Consider the following 13,468-nt stretch of genomic DNA (forward strand, 5'->3'; position numbering starts at 1 on the left):
ATATGGTTCCTGCTAAGGGATAATTCTTGCTATAATTTTAATGCAGAGCAGATAGTGTTTCTTGTCGGGGAAAGCAGAGTAAGAGAACACTCATTCTGAAACTGCTAACATCTCATTATTTTTGCAAAATGAACATACAGATTAGATTATGGGATATGCATCATTACCTGTAGGTACTTTTTTGTTTTTGAAGGGACTTTTTTCATCCTGGGTTTCTGTGGAATCGCTTCCTTGGTTTTTGCATTCGTTCATCCATTCCCTGAGTAGAGATGCACTGGTGCCCAGGAAGGACACGACCCCTGCCCTCACTGGGCTTCCCAGCCCCCCTAGAGGACAGGGGACGGTGTCTTAAGAGACGTCTGCGTCGCCTGTGCTGTCCCGGGACTGGCCGGAGATGCTCGGGGGCTCACAGCAGGCACGAATGACTCAGTGGGTGAACTGGCGGCGGGGTCACAAGGGCTCTTGTGATGTCCTTCATGACTCTTAGAGCCTGACCCTCACATGCCACCTTCTCTTTGCTCGGGGGCAGAGTGGGGAGGGAGTGGCAGAGGGGGTTGCTTTTGGTGCTGTTCCACATTCTGTCTGGTGCAGTGGACTCCGCAGCCAGGCTGCCTGGGCACCTCAAATCCTGGCTCCTCATCTTACTAGGTGTGTCCGGGGCAGGCTAGTCCACCTCTCCAATTAGAATAACAACAGCGGGTTTGCGGAGAGGATTAAATGCAGCTTACCGTGCTTATTCCAGAGTCTGGCAGACATCACGGCCTAAATAGCAGATGTTAGCTTCAGAAAGGTCTTAGTTTCTGAGGCTTTGGAACAACCCTGCATCCCCTACTTGGGACCTCCCTTCTTGGGATGGTTAACACAGAGGCACACTTAGTGTGCCCCAAAGGGAGGTGTCCTGTGACCAGACACGAGGGCGCAGAGGGTCAAGTGTAGCGGCCATGACGACAGCGGTGACGGCACCAGTTGTGGACGTTGCCGTGTAGTGCCAGCAGCTGAGCCTGTGTGCAGCTGGGCCTCCACCTCAGCTGGCCCCAGATTCTACTCTGGAAAGTGCAAATTCTTAGCCAGCCAGCATGCATTCACGTGGTTGGCCGGCTCTGAATTCAGAGTGGGGACAGAATTCTGGGGCAGAATAGGCTTGTTTGTCCCAAAATGAGAACATCTGCCGTCTCTCTCTAGGCACCAGTTCAGCCAGTTGGGATGGTCTCCAGGTGATTCTTGGGGGATCCAGAAGGGTGAGCGCACACTCAGAATGTTAGCCACCGGTTCTCCACGTGACACCTGTCCTTCCTGGGAGCTGGACCCTCTGTTGGCAGAAGACTGCTGGGGCGTGGTGTGTGGAGCTGGCAGCTGAGAAAGTAGCAGCCTGGCTTCTCTGGCTTGTGTGTTTGCAGAAGCAGAGAGTTCATCATTGGCTTGGGTCCCCGGGTTGCCACTGCACGGCTGGCTTTCCAAACCAGGCTTGAATCAGACGGCAGCAGAGCCCCCCGAGGATTGAATGCATCGGGCAGGATAGCCCTCTGCGGCCAGGATTAGAGTTCACCCATATCTTTCGGTGCCCCTGACCTTACCTGTGACCCCCGGGGTAACCAATGCTGGTTCCAGAGCACACATGTTCTTCTTCCTGAAAGTCGTAATCGGCTTCTGGGAGGGGGTTGATCGGGAACACCAAAGGGAAAAAATAGACTTGTATAAATCAAGGGCCTTAGCTGGCACAGCTGCAAGCATTCCCACAAAGAACTAGAACTTGTGTGTACTCTCCCATTTTGCAGGGCCGTTGTGGTCTAGCCCATCATCCCTCAATGAGGTTATAGCTCCCAGGCGCCCCCGCTGCCTGCAGAGTCCTGTGTGTGGCAGCTCTGGCTCAAAGGCCATGGGGGTTTGACAGAATCAGAGAGAATCCAGGGTGCAGCACATTCCACATAGGAACCGTCGCCTCTCCCTTCCTCCTGTGCGGAAGCGGGGGGCTGCACAGCTGATGGAAGCCCTGCGGTGTGGAGGCTCACAGAGGTGTGGCCTGTAGCCAGGGCCACCGGTGACTGATCTGCGGGGCTGCAGGGCTGCGGGGCTGGTCCTGGTCCAGGGAGCAGAGGAGGGCCAGGGATGCTCGGGCTGGCCACAGCCTGGAGGAGCTGACAGGGCCAAACACAGTGGGTAATGCGGGGGTGGGCACGCAGAAGGTTCTGTGACTCAGGCCTGAGCTGGCTTTTCTGTCTGCCCCGCAGCATGACACAGAATGGACTGGGGCAGCCACGAGGCTGGAGACCGCTCAGAGGGGCCTCGTAGGGGCGAGGCAGTGTCACGCCCGCCTGGCTGAATGGAGACCTCCCCTAGTCTGCATTGAGCCATTGGTGGCTTCTTCCAGGTCTCGCCTGAAATCAGGAAAATCGAGGGTGGGGACAGGAAAAGGAGGCACCCACCACTTCTGCTGTCTGTGCCCTGGGGCTTTGTGAGTTTTTATCAGCGGCCAGGCCCCTTTGGACATTTGAGTTTTTTAACTAGACTTTGAGTTCCTTGAAGCTGGGTCAGCGTTATTTATTCATCTGTTCAATACATAATTACTGGGTGTGTACCAGGCAGTGTTCTAGGACTAGAGAGACACCATGAACAAAACAAAGACCTCCTGACTTCCGGGAGCTTCTCTTGTAGTGGGAAGAGAGACAGGAACCATAAAACTATTAATGAACAGCAGAGCATGTTCTGATGTGAGACGCGCTCTGGAAGAGCAGCTATAGTGAAGCAGAGGAGGGAGGGGGGCTGTGCTAGGAGGCTTGGGAGGGGTGCACTTCTCCATAGGGTGGCCTCACGGGGAAGGTGACATTAGAGCGTAGATTTTAACGAAGTGAGGAAGCAAGTCATGTAGAAATCTGGGGGGAAGAGCATTTGGGCCAGAAAGAACAGCCAGTGCGGAGGCCCTGAGGCAGGAGTGTGCCTGGTGTGTCAGGACCAGCAAAGAGCAGCGTGGTGAGGCAAAGTGTGGTGGGGGATGAGGCGGGGGAGGGGGGTGGGGAATGAGAGTCCGAAGCAGGTGGCGCCTTTCAAGCCATCGGAGGACTCAGGAGTTTACGCTGGGGGAAGTGGGAACATCCTAACCTCAGGGTCCACAGTGTTTGGCATGCAAGACAACTTCGGTTGTCTTGAAATAATGAATCTCAACAGGGACGGCAAGCACCATATCTCTAAGGAGCAAGAAAATCCCGTCCTGGTCAGGGCCAAAGTCCTCCACCCAGGAAACTGGGTTTTGCTCGGGGGTTGGGGGGGTGCTTCACCCGACAGGAGGCTGGGGGGCCGCACATGGGTAAGAATAGGGCCACTCCGGTCACTCACTGCCCAACCTAGGACAAGTCAGTGTCGCGGGTGGGTGTAACTCTCATCCTGGAGGACGGATAGTGTGGTTGCCCCCGTGAGTTCTGAGTCCTGGCTGGCCTGAGATTGACTGCCCGCTGACCACTTGCTGCGATGCTCATAACCTCAGGGGACCCCCCCCCTGGGAACCTCTAACCAGGTACGGGGGCAGATTCTTGAAAGCTTCATGAACAAAGAAAAAAAAAAAAACCTGAAAGGGCTTTATTTGGGCCATCGGTATTGTTCTGGGTGAAACTTGGACTGTGGACGGTCCGTCCCTAGCAGGAGCAGCGCCCCTCTGTCAGGCACTGACCGCGTGCCAGGCTGGTTGGCGTGCTTGCTCTCCTTCCTCCCCCACCTCCCGCCACGGTATTTTGGGACCACCCACCCATTCCAGGCTGGTGCGGTGCTGCCCTCAGGGGCTGCAGGACAAGCAAGATGGACAGATGAGGTCCCTGTCCTGACATCCTGGTGGAGAAACAGACGGTAAACAAGCACGTCAGCACAGATTTAAGGTTTGCGTCTGGGAAGACATGGAAAACAGCTTTGGGAGATGACAGTAAGGGAGGTGAGGTTCTACTGGATTTGAGGACGAAGGATGAGGAGCTCACCTTGATGAGGGTGGGGTGGTGGTGAGGGTTGGGCTGGGCAAGGCACGGAAGATGGTGGGCCAGGGACCTTGATGGTTATGAACTGGCTGTCTGGGATCGGAAGAGGAGCCAGAAGGCAGGCAAGGTACTGGGCCAGCGCGGGAGGGGACGTTTTCGCTTTACAGACGAGGAGCACATTCATTCACCTCCTCACCGTCTCATTTTCGGCCCCTAATAACCCACGGGGTGAGGCAGTGTCATCATCACATTCTCTGCATGCGGAAGCCAGCGCTAACTTAACAGGGGTTAAGGGGCCCTTCTGTCGTCCCCCAGCTGTGCGGGACTGCACGCGTCCAGCCCCAAGTCCCCAGGCTGTTTCTACTTCGTGCTCTTCTGCCACCATCCCCAGTGATGGTCTCCAGGTTAGCGTGAGATGTGGGGTTCTGGACTGAACCTTTCAGGTCACTGAGAGTCACCACTATTTCATAGTTCATTATGTTTTTTTAGAGGACAAGATGTTAAATACTCCTCCTAAAGAAATACCAACTAAGTGCTTGGTTTGTCACTGTTTAATCAGAGTACAAGATATTTTATTTTGCATGAGCGTTGAACATGTCTCTTCAATCATAAATATCTTGGGATTAATTCATCCTGCAAGCATTCATTAGTTCTTGATGGAGTGCCAGATGCAGCATCAGAGGGACAGACTAGGCAATGCTAGACGTTGAGAGGGACAGAGAAGATGACCAGGGATGGGGAAGGACAGGGGATGAGGCTGGTCTCCTACAGACCCAGCAGCACCCCGAGGCTGCTTTCTGAGAAGTCCCAGCACCATCTTGACGTGACCTGCGGGTCCCCACAGACTCTGAGCACCAGCCGTGTGCAGCGCAAGGCGTCTGAGCTCCAAGAGGGCTCCGATTCCAGATAAATGCGCACTGCTTTGGGTTATGCCTTGGCCGCCACAACACTCCCTGATAATTGGCCGATCGTGGGGAAGAAAGCCACGCTCCTCTTGTTAATGGAAGTGGCCTGTTACCTCTTCATGTTTCCCCCGCCATGGGTTTTATTTTCGCCATTAAGCTCAGCTGTGTTGCCCAGTCGCCTCGCTGACGTGGCTACAGTTGTGCATTCTGGACACGTGTGTGGGCTTTGGCTCAGCAGCCCCATGTCACTCAGGGTTTGGCATGTAGCACACGCACCCATACATCACCCAGGAGTTTATTCCGTCTGATGTTTGCTTGCTGATCACCTCGTTCTGGAATGAGCATAGGCTCGCTTGGCAGCAATTAGCGGCCCTGCTTCCCTGCAAAGCCAGTTGCCAAGCTTGTGCTGCAGTGCCATTGGTTACGGTTGGCGTAAACCTGGGTCACCGTGACCCCTGTGACATTTGGAGCTCTGTGCATGTGAGACAGAAATGGGAAATAATTACACACTGTGCTCGTCCATAATGCCTGTCAGGTCAGAGGGCCACCCAGTGAGTGATGTGATGTGTGGACTGTCCCCAGGCAGGGCTACCTGCTCCTCCGGGCAGTGTGACCCGGGTATGGCAGGGCCTTTACATCCGCCCTTCAGGGGACTGGGCTCACATGGGGAGGCTCTGCAGGTGCTTGTGAGAGGGAGTGAACGCTTGAGTGGGGCAGCAGAATGGTTGAGCACGTGGGGAGCGCTGAAGCTACACTTCCCGGGTTCAAACCACTGCCTCTCATGAGCAGTGACCTAGGGCAAGTCCCTCGCCCTTGGCAGCTCCCTCCCGCTTCTGTTGTTTGCAGGGTAAAGTGAGTCAATATATGTCAAGTGCCCAGAGCAGCGCTGGGCACATTGCACATGCTCACTGGGTATTAGCCATGGTTGTTATAATTACCTGAAAAAAATAACAAGAAAGCGCGTCACTACCTCTGGGCACCTCACAGGAGCCCTGCGGGGAAGTGCCAATGTGAGGCCCATTTGATACACATGGAAACCGAGGCTCGTAGAGGAGAAAGCAGCAAGCAGGGTGCGTGGGGCAGCGAGCCGGACTCCGACTGCTCCAGCGCCCCGTGGACCCCACCCTGCCTGTGTGCCGTACACCCCGCAGGCCCAGAGGCTGGAGGTCAGGGAGGGGGGCCGGGGCCCAGGAGCACTCTGGGGACGTGAGTCTAACCCACTCACAAACCAGAAAGCCAGCGAATGGTAAGTTGCTAGTTTGATTGGTTTTTATAAGTTAGCCCCCCCTCCCCTGCCGTCTCTTCCAGCCTCGTGATCTATTTGCTGGGGCGGGGGTGGGAGGGCAATATTTGAAGGTGAATAAATATTTCTACAGTGCCCCTTTGTGGCAGGCGTCATGCCAGCAGTTTTGCGTTCAGCATCTTACTTCAGCCCCATGGCAGCGTGTGTGATGGAGCTGCTATTGTCCCTGTTTTTCAGATGGGGGAACTGAGGCTCATTTGGTCAGGTGCGCTGCTCGCTTGGCCAGCAAGCGGGTCTGAGATCTGGGCTCAGGTCTGCCCTTATGCTGCACATGTTTTTGTTAGCATCATGACCTGCCTCCTTCCTTAGGGGAAAACCTGTCTCCTAGTTCTCAAGTCCCTTAGCAGAGCTGTTTGAGCAAAAGGATTCTAGTTGCTTCCTCAGAAGGTGAGCAGGCTAGGCCTGGGAAAGCCTGGAAGGTGAGCTCTCTTAGCTTGACCATTGTGGCAGCTCCCACGAATCCAGACAGAAGTTCGGGCCATGTCACCTGTCCTTTCCTTTACCTGCCCCTTCCAGCCACCAGTCTCTTTCTCCCTCCTTTTCTTCTCAGTCAGGATTCTGCCCTGCGTGGCCTGCCTCTTGTCCCCATGCTGCCTTCCCCCCTCCCCTCTGCAGCATTGAGTGGCACCAGGAAACCCACTCAGCAGGTTGTATGTGCCAAGGCAGGGGCCACAGACGTCTTTTCCCAGGCCGTGAGCATCACGAACTCCTTCTTGAACAGCTGGCTGGAGAGACCCCCCGACTGGCTCAGCACCACCCCTTGCTGCTACCTGGGAGCTGGCCAAGCACACTGTGTCCCAGGGCACCACCGTTGTCACCACGTGTACCAGCTCCAGGTGGTCCTGGCCTTGACAGAAATAAAGGTGACTGTCCAGAGCTCTGAGCTGGCCTTCTAACCATTCTCCTCTCCTCCCGTGTATTCCGGTGACCTGCTAACACTCAAGACTCAGACCAGTCATTTCCTTCGCCACAAAGGCTTCCGAAGCTCCCCCAACCACCCGCCCCTGTCCTGGCACAGTTCCCCACTCCTTGCTGTGTGCCCGCAGTGTCCTCTGTCTGCTGGTGTCCGTGTGGGACGCACAGCAGTGCATGGCGGCTGCTGGCTGGACTGTGAGCTCCTAGCCCAGCGCCTGGTGTTCAGTCGGGGCTCAGCCCCTGGCAGCTGCCGCGAAGCCAGCTTCTCGAGTTGTCTGATTTGCTCCTGGCTTATATTTAGGGCATAATGACGATCTGAATTTATTGGAAATCCTCTAGCAAACATTTTTTAAAATCGAGGGATAACATGAGTAAAGTGCATAAAAGTGCAGTAATCTTCGCTGCACTGCTTGATGGCTTTGTACCTATGATTACGTTAATGTGTGCAGGCGTTCCCCACTTTTCAAAAGTTTGCTTGAGGCTGCTTCTCTGTTACCAAAGACCATTTTGCAAAAGACTGAAAGAAATCTAAAGAGGATTTTCACTTTTACGAAAAAAGGTGAAAGTGTTGGTTTTGCAGCAGCTGTTACAGAGGCAGTGCGCACGCCAAGCAGCAGAGAGCGGCCTCACCAAGCTTCTTCCCGGGAACCGCACTCAGCACCTCAGCGTCAAGCCCCGTAGCTTTGTGCTGTGTCTGTGAGCATCTGTGCTTTATCACCATTTATTTTGCATATCTGTTAGCAAGATGTGTCCTAAGGCGATTGCTTCTTGCTTTGCACTGTCCTGGCTTACAGAAGGTTTCATGGGAATGCTCTACTTTCAGATTGCGGGGGAAGCTTGTAATTCAGGTCAAGATAGAAAACATCTCTGGCATCCCATGCAGCTCCTTCGCAGTCTGTAACCAGCACCCCACCCCCCTCCCCCCAGCTAATCACCACTCTGACTTTCAGAGGTGCCGTTTTTAAAGTTTTTTTTTAAATTGTGGTGAAATACCTATAACAAGTAATGTTTACAATGGATTAACCATTTTTAAGTATACAATTCAGTGGCATTAGGTACATTCTTTAAAGGTATTCTTTACATTTTAATGGCACTGGTAATACTTTCTTGGGGTAAAACAACTGAATGATACAGAAGTGACTAGAGTAGAAAGTGAAAGTTCCCCCAACCTCAGTATCTTTCTCAAAAGGAACCACTGTTTTCAGTTTGTGTATCCTTCCAGACCTTGCTCTGTGTACTGTCATGCAAATATCTATCAACACATGAAAACATGGTGTATATGTACATGTTTTAACTTTTTTTTTGGGGGGGGGCGTTTATTTATTTATTTTATTTATTTATTTATGGCTGTGTTGGGTCTTCGTTTCTGTGCGAGGGCTTTCTCTAGTTGTGGCAAGTGGGGGCCACTCTTCATCGCGGTGCGCGGGCCTCTCATTATCGCGGCCTCTCTTGTTGCGGAGCACAGGCTCCAGACGCGCAGGCTCAGTAATTGTGGCTCACGGGCCTAGTTGCTCCGCGGCATGTGGGATCTTCCCAGACCAGGGCTCGAACCCGTGTCCCCTGCATTGGCAGGCAGATTCTCAACCACTGCGCCACCAGGGAAGCCCCTATGTACATGTTTTAAGTTGATAGTTTTGTTTTTTAACTGTGAACGGAATCCTCGATTGATTGATTGCAACTTGGTCCGGTCTGCGTCAGGGTCTTTCAAAGGGCTGCACCCAGAACTAGTGGAGGACATTCCGTTTGACGTCTGTGGCATTGGTGATACTGCCTCTCCGTTTCCACTCAGATGCCCGGGCCTTGCATGTTTCCGTCCTTCCTCCTGACCCCTCTCACTGTCCTTGCAGAACCTGTTCTCAGATCCCACAGCCCCTGAAAGGCCTCAGTTATCACTGACCCCTGGGGAGTCACCTTTTCGAGTATTTAACTTTGAAGCAAGGACCAAAGGTCGGAGGCATGAAGGCTGGCGGAAGGCGTTGCTGGCCTTCAGCTGCCTCTGACCCCAGAAGCCAGCCTGAACGTCCCAGCCACAGACCCCAAGGCTCCCCTCCTGCATCCCCCACTCGGGTACCCGGCAGGATCTCTGGAGTCAGCAAGGAGGGCCCCGAGTCTCCACGCCTCCTGCAGCTCAGGCTCCGGGGCCCTGCGAGGTGAGCCCTTGGTGAAACCCGAGCCTGCGGCCTTTGGGAAACCTAGACCTTATTTGCAGAAGGCTTTTCTCTAAGGCATGCGTGGTGTGCTTTCTTTATGAGAAGATAAACCCAAAGGCCTCCTGATTTTTGACTCTGAAGTGAGCTTTCCCATTTCTTCTGGTTGATTCCATTGTGCTGGCTCTTCTACTAAGCGCAACTCCTGAGGTGTTAGGCTCCTTTCTTCATTCCCCCCTCCCTTTTCTTCTTGTTCTCTCCATCACGGTGGATGTATTATGATACAGGCCACCATTCAGCAGCCTGTCAAGGCTTGCCCTGCTCCAGGTACCTGGTTTAGTGGGAGAGCACAGCGGGGTGTGAGACGGCCCTTCTCCCGGGGGCTTTTCGTCTGGAACATCTGAGGTTGTCCAGTGTAACACAGAGATTCCTGGGGGGCTAGCAGCCAGAAGGCTCTTGATGAGAAGCAGCAGAAATGATCAGGAATGCCTGCCCACATCTCCCAGCCACACCGTATCAGCTTCTCCATGATAACTATGGGGTCTTGATGTTGTTAGTATTAACAACAACAACAACAAAAGTCAGGCTTTTTAAATATAGAAGAAAAGGGGGGAAAATAAAGTCTATAACTCCAGTGTCCAAATGATCCCTGTTGAATTTTTTTAGAAGTTAACATGCATACATGAATAGAAATTTCAAGTCAAACAGAAAGGTATAGAAATGAAAAACTCTTAAGTGCACTTCTGTGGGTGTGCACACACAGTACCACCTGCCTTCTTTCTTTTCCCAAACATGAAATGCTAATATATTCTTATGCAGCTTTCCAGGAAAAGTTGTGTTTATACCATCATAAAGCTTTACCCAAAAGGGACTCTGCTTTGTTTCCTGTTCTTGCTTTTTTATCCTGAGGCTGTTTCCGCCTCAGCATTATCTATATATAAAAAGTCCTCAGTCTTTTTAACATCTACCTGGATTCCCACTCTATGGACAGACCATAATTACCTAATCACTCCCCTGTTGATGGGCATTTAGGTTATTTCCAGCTATTTACTGTGTAGGTTGCATTTTAAATGTTTGAAATGTCCCTGGTAAGCATCCTTCCCCCCTCCCTCCCCAACACCTGATCATGGAGAAAAGCAGACCCCTTGGAAAGTTTTTGAATTCATTTTCACAGTTGACTTTTTTTTTTTTTTTTTTAGTATAGTCAGGGAAAGGAAGGTAACTGTTGTTTGCTTAGTGCATTGCCAGGCTCTGAAGGAACTTTCTATCCCTGATTTCCTTTAGTTCTAGGAAGCCAGAATTGCCCCATGTTTTAGACAAGTAGCCAGAAGCTTGGAGAGGCCCCGCCGCTCATGTAGGGTTCAGCTGGGGTTCACACCGCTCTGACCAGCCCTGGAACTCGTGCACTGCTCCGCTTCCCTTAGTGCTGCCGGTTGTTCTGTACATCGAAGTCTATACAGAGCTCAGGGAGAGGTTTCTACATCTATCCATGTGAATTTCTGCTCTCAGCTTCTAACTGAGTGGTGTTTTGCTCTGCGTTTGGTCTCAGTTTTCTGTTTCTGAAAAGCTTTGAGTATGGTATGCTCTAAAATTCACTGGGGAGTAAGTGGTGATCAGAGGAAACAGTCACTTCATCTTGGGGCCCTAACTTAGCGGGTTTGGGTCCTTTAGGAGAGGATGAGGGGGGCATCCGGGGCTGCGTTCAATCGCACAGCGTCCTAAGTGGGCTCTGATTGATGCTGTCTGTCAAGTGGTGCGCGCCCGGAACGCTCCCGTCTCTGGGCTCTTGGTTATTGGCATCTGTAATGCACTATCAGGGTTTCTTGGACAGTAGAATCATGTCTCAATGTATCTGTCATTTTTGTGGATGAATAATCCAAAGTAGGTAAATAAAAATTAATGTCTGGATTTAGATGCTAATTTAACTTTCAATTAGGTTTTGTTTTGAGTGTTATTGAAATTAATCTGTGTTCTTGGAGCACATTCCACTTATTGGCAAGTGGCCCCCAGAACACAATTGGTGGTTGTTTGGGGTAAATTCATAAGATAGATAGACCATATCAAGATAATGGAAAAGTTTACTTTAAAACTTTTCTGTTTTTCAATGACAAAATGATGTCTGAATATCATCCAGACCCTGGAGAAAAACACTTCAATCAGAATCCTGCCCCAAACAAATCAGGGAAAATTTTTTTTTTTTTTTGTGGTCTTTGCTACTTTCTAGACCTGGTTCATTTGCATGTAAATACTTTTTAAAGAGCACTAAACATGGAACTGAGTTTGTGCTCCTGGTGAAGCACTATTATTTTAGAAAGAGCTTGGGCTTTGGGATTGGGCAAGCTTCAATTCAAATTCTGACTCTGCGGCTCAGTAGCTGTGTGACATTGGGCAAGTCACTTAACCCTTCTGAGCCTCATTTCTCATCTGTAAAATGGGACTGATAATCCCTACATCTCATGGTTGCTATAAGGACTGAGATACAGCCACGTTTTCCACAATACAGGATATGAACCATGGTGACACACAGGTCTTTTTCATTTCTCTTAGAAGCCTTCCGACTTTTCAGGGGAAAACGTCTTCCTTGGGGGCAAGCTTCCTTTGGGGATGAGCTTTAACTTATCACTCATACTTGCCAGACTCCCCTTCTAAAGAGAGCCAGCATTTGGTTACATCCAATACACCTTGCTTTTTCTTTTCTATTTTTTATTGTTATACTAGCAAGGTACACTGGTGTTCCATTTCTGTTGGGATATACAGTTCCTTTTAAAATAAATATATTTAAGTTAGAAGTTAATAGTGTGCTGTGGTTAAGACATAAATTGTGCAGATGGTAAGTGGTTTTGAATCCCAGCTTTGCCACCTCCTGGCTGTGTGGCCTTGGGCGGTCACGTAACATCTCTGAACCTCAGTTTTGTCATCTGAGCATAACATGGGCATAACAACAGTACTATTTTGTGGGGTTTTTGTAAACTTTAAGTGAGATAATATAGTCAGAGCCCTTAGAACAGCATTGGGCACATAGAAAGTACCATAAAAGTATTGAAAGTGTGTTTCTGACCTTTGGGAAGCAGGGAGCTGGTGTGGGTTAAGTGCAGAGTGACTTAGGACTGTGGGCAATAAATGGTAGCTGGCGCTATGGTTTAGATTATTTAATAGTGATGATGTTAATAATAGTCATAATAATCAACGAGGAGGTAGAATTTGTTGTATTGAAAGGAATTTCTTGGGGCAGAAACTCTCGGGAAGCTTGATAGGAGCCAGTGAGATTGCAACGTTCAAATCCGTCTGTTACCTTGGTTCGACTTTCCAGGCCAAGCCCAGCATTCGGTGCTTCATTAAACCCACCGAGACGCTAGAGCGGTCCCTTGAGATGAACAAGCACAAGGGCAAGAGGCGGGTGCAAAAGAGACCCAACTACAAAAACGTTGGGGAGGAAGAAGATGAGGAGAAAGGGCCCGCCGAGGATGCCCAAGAAGACGCCGAGAAGGCTAAAGGTACAGAGGGTGGTTCAAAAGGCACCAAGACGAGTGGGGAGAGTGAAGGTGAGTGCGCCCGTGAACGCCGACCTGACAGCCAGGCTGTCCTCTGTGTCTGGTCCCCCTTGTGTGTCAGTGGGTGCAGCTGTCATTCCAGGCACCGGTGTACCTCATTCTACACAGCCAGCCACTGGGAAGCAGCTGTGGGCAGATCTGGTTCAAGGCCTGCCCTCGTCGGATGGGTGGCCTGGAGCAAGGCCCTTTCCTTTTAGCCCCGTGCCTCCATTTCCCCATCTGTCAAAAGAGGCTAACAAATAGTATTTACTTTGTTATTAAGAGAATTAAACAGGTTAATACATGTAACATGCTCGGAGCAGTGCCTGGCACATGTCATAAGTATCTCCTGCTACTGTTTCTACTGTTATTATTGTCATCTTTATCATTACTGCTGTTCTTATTACTCCCGATAACCCGGGATTATGATTTTTGACAGAAGTCATTATTTCCAGTGCACTGCAGGAAGAAAAATGGCCCATGTTTAATGAAATTAGGTGCTTTTAATAAGATTATGGTTTTTTGGCATCAAATGATCAAATATAATCCCCTAGATTCTTACATTAAGATTTTTATTCAAGCCCTCATCTGCTTAGAGTGAGGTACACTTGTGTTTGGTGCCTATGTGCTCAATAAACAGAATCGTTTTGTGCTCTTTTCTGCCCTTGTCAGGAATGATTCTGGTTTATTTTTCACCTCCCTCTCGTTTAGA

The 13,468-nt window shown here is 50.7% G+C and overlaps 1 protein-coding gene across 8 annotated transcripts in view; it reads left to right on the forward strand.

Annotated features, from left to right (window-relative positions):
* CLEC16A (C-type lectin domain containing 16A) overlaps positions 1 to 13,468 on the forward strand; it is a 240,330-nt gene that overhangs the window by 41,017 nt on the left and 185,845 nt on the right. For 7 of the 8 annotated variants that reach the window (XM_082429632.1, XM_082429633.1, XM_082429630.1 and 4 more), the window contains exon 10: positions 12,537 to 12,768. In XM_082429632.1, the coding sequence (XP_082285758.1) occupies positions 12,537 to 12,768 (232 nt within the window). The remainder of the gene's footprint in view (positions 1 to 12,536; positions 12,769 to 13,468) is intronic. The other variant, XM_082429628.1, reaches the window with a different exon arrangement.

The sequence above is a fragment of the Balaenoptera physalus genome (genome assembly GCF_965194825.1).
Source record: "Balaenoptera physalus genome assembly, chromosome: 16".
NCBI classification, from domain to species: Eukaryota; Metazoa; Chordata; class Mammalia; order Artiodactyla; family Balaenopteridae; genus Balaenoptera; species Balaenoptera physalus.